Raw genomic sequence first — 6,607 nt, forward strand, 5'->3', positions numbered from 1 at the left:
TGGACTGTACACTGGAGAAAACAAAATTAACATAGCAATATATAACGAACTATTACAAGTGGAACAATGCTGTAACATAGCATACAATATTAATGTTTGTAAATATTTGCATGAGTTGTTAGGTGTGAAAAGATGTGTTGCTTAAACTGTTTTCAGGTTGGTATCAACTACCAGCCGCCGACTGTGGTTCCAGGAGGCGATCTGGCCAAAGTTCAAAGTTCAAAGGTCGGTCTGCATGTTGAGCAACACCACAGCCATCGCTGAGGCCTGGGCCCGTCTGGATCACAAGTTTGATCTAATGTACGCGAAGAGAGCCTTCGTGCACTGGTACGTCGGAGAAGGTATGGAGGAGGTCGAGTTTGCGGAGGCCCATGAAGATTTAGCCGCTCTCGAGAAAGATTACGAAGAGGTGGGAGTCGACACTCCCGAAGGAGAAGGTGAAGAGGGAGAAGAAGAAATGTGATATTACTCTAAGTTCTGAATATATCAATAAATATTGACATTTCACTTTTGGTAGTCTTTTAGGCGTTTATTAATCAGCATTAAAAAAAAATCTAGTCACAGATAGCCACTAATCAAACAGCTACAATGTACAGTACTTTACAGAAGGAGTGTTACAGGTTACCGCACTACAGATAAAACAGTTCAGAAGGATTCTGCACCATAAATTGTCTTCAGAAACAGAAAGTTGTAGATGGCTTCGAAGATTTATCAAAGCACAGCCCTCAGATGTGCCAGCTTCCTCTTGCTCTGGTAGTCATCAATAAAGCTGTCCAGGGGCAAGGATCCGTCCAAGAATGAATCGGCCATGTTCTACAGAACACATGGGAGAATCTTAATTAACATTGTGTAAAAATCAGTGTTATGGATTTCTGAAAATATGGAAAATGTTGTTACCTCTGTTTCTTCTTCGATCTTGGCTCCCTCGGTTTGCAAAAGAGCCAACAATGTGTCAAGTGAACTGCTACCTGAAAAAAGATCCAATTTAAAACATGATTACATGCGAAATAACTTCAATATTTCATCAGTGTCATCCAGTTGTACTACATTAGCAGTTAGAAAGACACATTAATTTCTAATTGGACAGTTGATGGGTCATAGAGGATATGTTAAAGGAACAGTTCACCCAAAAATTTGCTGGAAATGTACTCACCCTCAGGCCATTGAAGATGTAGATCAGATTGTTTCTTCATCAGAACAGATTTGGAGAAATGTAGCGTTACATCACTTGCTCAGCAGTGGATCCTCTGCAGTGAATGGGTGCCGTCAGAATGAGAGTCCAAACAGCTGATAAAAACATCACAATAATCCACACTACTCCAATCAGTTATTGTCTTTATGATGGAACGACTTTATAATGGATTTGTTTATTACAAATGCGCAGCTTTTTGTTTCACAATACATTAATTGATGGACTGGAGTGGTGTGGATTACTTGTGGATTATTGTGATGTTTTTATCAGCTGTTTGGACTCTCATTCTGACGGCACCCATTCACTGCAGAGGATCCATTGGTGAGCAAGTGATGTAATGCTACATTTCTCCAAATCTGTTCCAGTGAAGAAACAAACTCATCTACATCTTGGATTGCCTGATGGCAAGAAAATGTACATTTTTGGGTGAATTATTCCTTTAAAATAAGAGAGACAGCGCTGTGAGCATTTTGCATTGCTTTTATAGAAATGCTGTACCGGATAGTCACCAAACAGACACATTAGAAAAGAGCACAGGTCTAATAATAGAGGGAGTGTTTTACAGTGTGGATAACTTTACATCAGTGTAGAGTTTCTTTGGGGAATTATTCAAGCAGTCTTTGTATCAGTGTAATTCTAAGCGGACCCTGATAAACTCACTTTCAAAACGTCTGCTCTGCTAAATCATTACGCTGACAACACAATATAAAAGGTGTCTTAAAATAAATCCTAGAGAAAACTGGATAAATATAGAGCACAAAATACAGCCCTTTAACACTGCTATTTGTGTGCAGATTTGACTTGGGATGATCAGTACCAGCTGCAACTGAAATAAAGAGGAAGCATTATGTGACCAAACAGGTTCACCTATTGTTTTACACCAAAGAAGGAAGACAAAAAAGGTTTGGATAAATCATTTGTGGTCCCGTCTTCACCGGAATATTTACATAGTTTAAATTGTGCAAAGTATTTGGATACTCGGGTCATGCTTAAAAAATGTCTGAACATCATGCATGTCTCAAATGCTGCAGGATGTTTTCTCTTCACTAACTTTTCTTTTCTGCATCACTTTTGCTCAATGTGTTTAAATAAGCTGGTGTTTTTTTCCGGGACATGTCCTGGCTGAGATTTCTAATGGTTTTGGGTTTGTTTTCATGTTGACGTTCTCTCTACAGTCCTCATACCTTTTATACACATGTATTTGCATTGCTTTGACTTTCTCTGTAGATCCCGCCTTCTCGCATGCCACGATTGGTTGATTATGTACCATGCCTGCACGCTATTGGTCAAACTACTTTTCAGTCATTAGCTTCAGCAAGTATGAAAACAATAGAAAAACTAAGAGTGTGAGTGAGGTAAATTCATATCTGACCTAGGGTGGACCTGCGGAGCTGGTAGGACTCGTGCAGATCTTGTAAACAGCAGTAGCGTTTGGTCAGCTGGATCTTCTGATGGTCCATCTCAGGCTGCAGGCTCAGGTTCTGCTCCGCCAGGCTGCGGTTACTGGCGATCGTCAGCTCTTTATTCTGCTGCATGTCCTGCATCTGTGAGTCACAGACCATACTTCAAGGATCTTTTCAACTACTCAGCAGTGCAATGCAAGATTATTTACACAGCCCATGCACTATAAAATAAGGAAATAAAAAAGGACCTAAAATAATGTAATAAAACTAGAATTTAATAAGTATTAAAATATGTATAAAATTTAAAATATATTTAAATAAAACTTAATATAATTTATTAAAATGTACTGCTTAAGAGAGTATATATATATATATACACACACACATAAACATAAGAACATAAAAAAGCATCTAAAAGGGCCTAAAATAATGTAATAAAACAATAATTTAATATATAGCAATAAGTTATATATAGGCCGCAAATATTCTGACAAAAATATTAATATAGCTATAAATAATCTATTCATTTAATATTATAGTAATTTATTTTATATATTAGAACAATATAACATGTTTTTTTTTATATAATTACACAAATATGATTGATTGTAAATGTTTATTATTAAAATGAATAAAATAAATAATATTGTATGATAATTTGGATGATAAAAACATTTCACACTTTTTGACATGGAAAAAAATACATGAAACTAATAATCAATAATCAGTCAATGTAATAAAACTATAATTTAATAAGTATTAAAATATGTATAAAATTTAAAATATATTTAAATAAAACTTAATATAATTTATTAAAATGTACTGCTTAAGAGAGTATATATATATATATACACACACACATAAACATAAGAACATAAAAAAGCATCTAAAAGGGCCTAAAATAATGTAATAAAACAATAATTTAATATATAGCAATAAGTTATATATAGGCCGCAAATATTCTGACAAAAATATTAATATAGCTATAAATAATCTATTCATTTAATATTATAGTAATTTATTTTATATATTAGAACAATATAACATGTTTTTTTTTATATAATTACACAAATATGATTGATTGTAAATGTTTATTATTAAAATGAATAAAATAAATAATATTGTATGATAATTTGGATGATAAAAACATTTCACACTTTTTGACATGGAAAAAAATACATGAAACTAATAATCAATAATCAGTCATATTAAGGTATTATCAGCATTGCTATATATACTAAAGAAATTGCATGTTTGGTTGACGGCAGCACAGCGTTCATACGAACCAGTCCAACTTCATATCACAGTCATCTTTTTGTCTTTATTTTATAAGGTCAGTTCATACTGCCTTCATTCTTTAGTCTGACACTTTCGTTCTCTCCATCCAGCCACTCCTTCAGTCAACAACACTTCCCAATAAATCAACACTGCTGTAGTCAAATGTGAAAGATCTCTGTCCCAGAATCCAACAAAATAACGCAAACCACGAAAGCAGCAGTGCTGTGAAAGCTCGAGCAGCTGTCCCTGATCACACCATCATATTCCGGGATTAAACCCACCTCCTCCATCTCCCTGACCATTCTCCGGAGCTTGTCATCGTCCTCCAGCAGTTCGTGCAGCTGTGTGGAAGAGTACGACTGCAGTCTGTTCTCGAAGCCGGACATTTCTCCCATGGCTTTGTTATTGTGTCTCTCCGCTCCGCCGCCGCAGGGAAGTCTCTTGAGTTGCTCCTCGACCGGAAGTCGAGTAATTCCCGTCAAATCAGCGCGTGCGAATGGACGTGACGTCACGTGCGTGGACGCGTGAGCGACGTCAAGAGGCCATTCATGGAGAAGGATTTAGGAAATAAGAGTTTTTATGTAAACATACGATTTGATTAATATCTTTACAGTATATTTCCGTTAATACGTTTAAATTAACTTTCATATCATTTGTACTAATATATTTATCATTTATATTGTTATACATTGTTTAGTATATGAATGTTTTCAATTAAAATCACAAGTTTTAGTATATATTTAGCCTATTTAGCATTTATTTGCTGCATTTCAATAGAAAATCTTATTGCAAACCCTACAATAAATTAATCACTGTAACTACAGTTCCCGCCACAAATACTGTAGTTACTAACAATAAATAAATATGAGATCACAATCTCAAAATATTTGTCATTGTATTAAATTCCCTTTTAGATGTCAAGGTGGCTAATATAATACTGTGATATATTAATATATAGCATTGTACCAGTTATTTTAGTGTCACTGGTATAGCTTTTGTTAATATTTTGATCGATTTTATTTTTATGTTTTCCGTTTTCACTGTTATTTTATTTAAAGTTCTAGTAATTTTGTTGTGCGTTTCTATCATTTTCATATGTTCATATCATTAGTTAACTAATTATGTATTTAATGTTTTACACGGTATACTGTAAAGAATACCATTCTGTATGTCTAAAAAAGTATTACCATGGTACAATGCCCAAAAAGCTTGTAAATCTCTACATGGGAATTTAAGGGTTGACACTCAAAAATAACAATAAAAATATATTCAGGCCTCTTTCATTCTTTATTTGAACAAAACACAATTGAACAAACAGAATCTGAATAAAACAAACCTGTTTGTTGTTCTCATAGACCACAAAGACTCATTTATGACTGTCTGGAAACATTTCAACATTACTCATACACATTTCTGATTTTTTTATATATAAAATGCTACAATATGAACTCAGAATCTATGTTTGGAATCTATGTTTTAATTGTAATACAACAAATGTAATCCAACTGAATTTACTAGATACACTGTTTTTCTAAGTATAATTGAATTTATTTGCACTTTTGTCCCACTAGGTTCTATGAAATCCGTATTTAATATCATACAGTTCAAATATATTTATACAATATGATAATAAAATCATAAACTTGGTTTAAACCTCTTCCGCTTCTTATTCTTCTCGGAATAGAGTTGAATCTGGTGAATCTCATGTGTTGATCTTATCACGCAGCAAGTGTTTGTGTGTTGTGAGCTCAGTCGTTCACACTGGCACAGCTCGCCTGGATCTAACTGAAGGATCTTGAGTCAAATCCAAGGTCTGAATGACTCACGCGCAATATGGTCAATGTGGGTTTGGAAAGGTGCGTCACTCGCTGCGTTGGTCAAGTACGTAAAAATATCATACATCTGTGAGTCTGGTGTGTTTGGGACGGCGCCAGTGATGCTGTGCTTGTATCTCATCATGGTTTGTGTGTTTGATCAGCTTCAGGACGCTTCAGGTTCAGGTAAGGGATGTCAATCTGTTCGGATCCAGGTCCGAGTCACCAGGGGTGCAAGAATAAGCGTGATGCTCCTACTCAAACACGAATAAGAAAGAAAACATATAAAGATGAAGATTTGCTCATGGAACAGCACCCCTTTGGGTCCCAGTACTCACAGTTAGGCCGAGGGCTCAGAATTAGGAGGGTTTGGACAACATGACGGACTCATTGGCTTCAGAGGAATCTTCACTGACGGCAGGGAGTCTTTGGGACACTTTGACTGGGGGAAGACAACACCGGTGGAACAGATAATATGCATGCAGGCACGCTACTGTGTTTTTATTGATTTATTTATTAAATTAATACTTTTACTCAGCAAGGAGACATTAAATTGATCAAAAGTGACTGTAAAAACATTTATAGTTTTACTAAAGATTTCTATTTCAAATAAATGCTGTTCTTTTGAACGTTCTATTCATCAATGAATCCTGGAAAAAAGTATCATATTTAATAATATATTTTTTTGACATTTTTTCTTTATTATGACAGCACAGTTATTAGACAGTAAGCGAAGTGGGAGGGGAGGAGGGGGGGATTGGGAAAGGTCCGCAAGCCGGGACTCAAACTCGTAACGCCTGAAGCGCTATGGCGTTATATATCGGCACGCTGCCCACGAGGCTATGGGCGCCAACTTAATAATATATTTAATTATATATACACACACCCACACTTTACATTTTTTTTTTTTTAATAAGTAC

At 35.3% G+C, this 6,607-nt stretch overlaps 2 protein-coding genes and 1 pseudogene across 8 annotated transcripts in view; 1 reads left to right on the forward strand and 2 right to left on the reverse strand.

Annotated features, from left to right (window-relative positions):
* Positions 1–717, forward strand: part of LOC107741676 (tubulin alpha chain-like) — a 3,552-nt pseudogene extending 2,835 nt beyond the window's left edge.
* Positions 712–4,424, reverse strand: LOC107741677 (vacuolar protein sorting-associated protein 37B-like). Its single transcript, XM_016554452.1, has 4 exons — positions 4,155–4,424; positions 2,565–2,736; positions 898–968; positions 712–813 (listed from the first exon to the last, which is right to left on the reverse strand). The coding sequence occupies exons 1-4, from the start codon at positions 4,266–4,268 to the stop codon at positions 712–714; spliced, it is 459 nt and encodes a 152-aa protein (XP_016409938.1). The 5' UTR covers positions 4,269–4,424.
* Positions 4,425–5,143: 719 nt separating this feature from the next.
* slc4a5b (solute carrier family 4 member 5b) overlaps positions 5,144–6,607 on the reverse strand; it is a 28,104-nt gene continuing 26,640 nt past the window's right edge. For 6 of the 7 annotated variants that reach the window (XM_016554420.1, XM_016554419.1, XM_016554418.1 and 3 more), the window contains 2 exons: positions 6,026–6,129; positions 5,144–5,941 (listed from right to left, as the gene is read on the reverse strand). In XM_016554420.1, the coding sequence (XP_016409906.1) occupies positions 6,028–6,129 (102 nt within the window). In that variant the 3' untranslated portion in view covers positions 5,144–5,941; positions 6,026–6,027. The remainder of the gene's footprint in view (positions 5,942–6,025; positions 6,130–6,607) is intronic. The other variant, XM_016554417.1, reaches the window with a different exon arrangement.

Source organism: Sinocyclocheilus rhinocerous, unplaced genomic scaffold (assembly GCF_001515625.1).
Source record: "Sinocyclocheilus rhinocerous isolate Xijiao unplaced genomic scaffold, SAMN03320098_v1.1 scaffold886, whole genome shotgun sequence".
Lineage (NCBI taxonomy): Eukaryota > Metazoa > Chordata > Actinopteri > Cypriniformes > Cyprinidae > Sinocyclocheilus > Sinocyclocheilus rhinocerous.

Coding starts and splice junctions, on each gene's coding strand:
- LOC107741677 (XM_016554452.1), bottom strand. CDS start 4,268: ATGGGAGAAATGTCCGGCTTCGAGAACAGACTGCAGTCGTACTCTTCC. Junction 2,737..4,154: donor TGGTCAGGGAGATGGAGGAG/GTGGGTTTAATC, acceptor TGTGACTCACAG/ATGCAGGACATGCAGCAGAA. Junction 814..897: donor AGATCGAAGAAGAAACAGAG/GTAACAACATTT, acceptor TGTGTTCTGTAG/AACATGGCCGATTCATTCTT.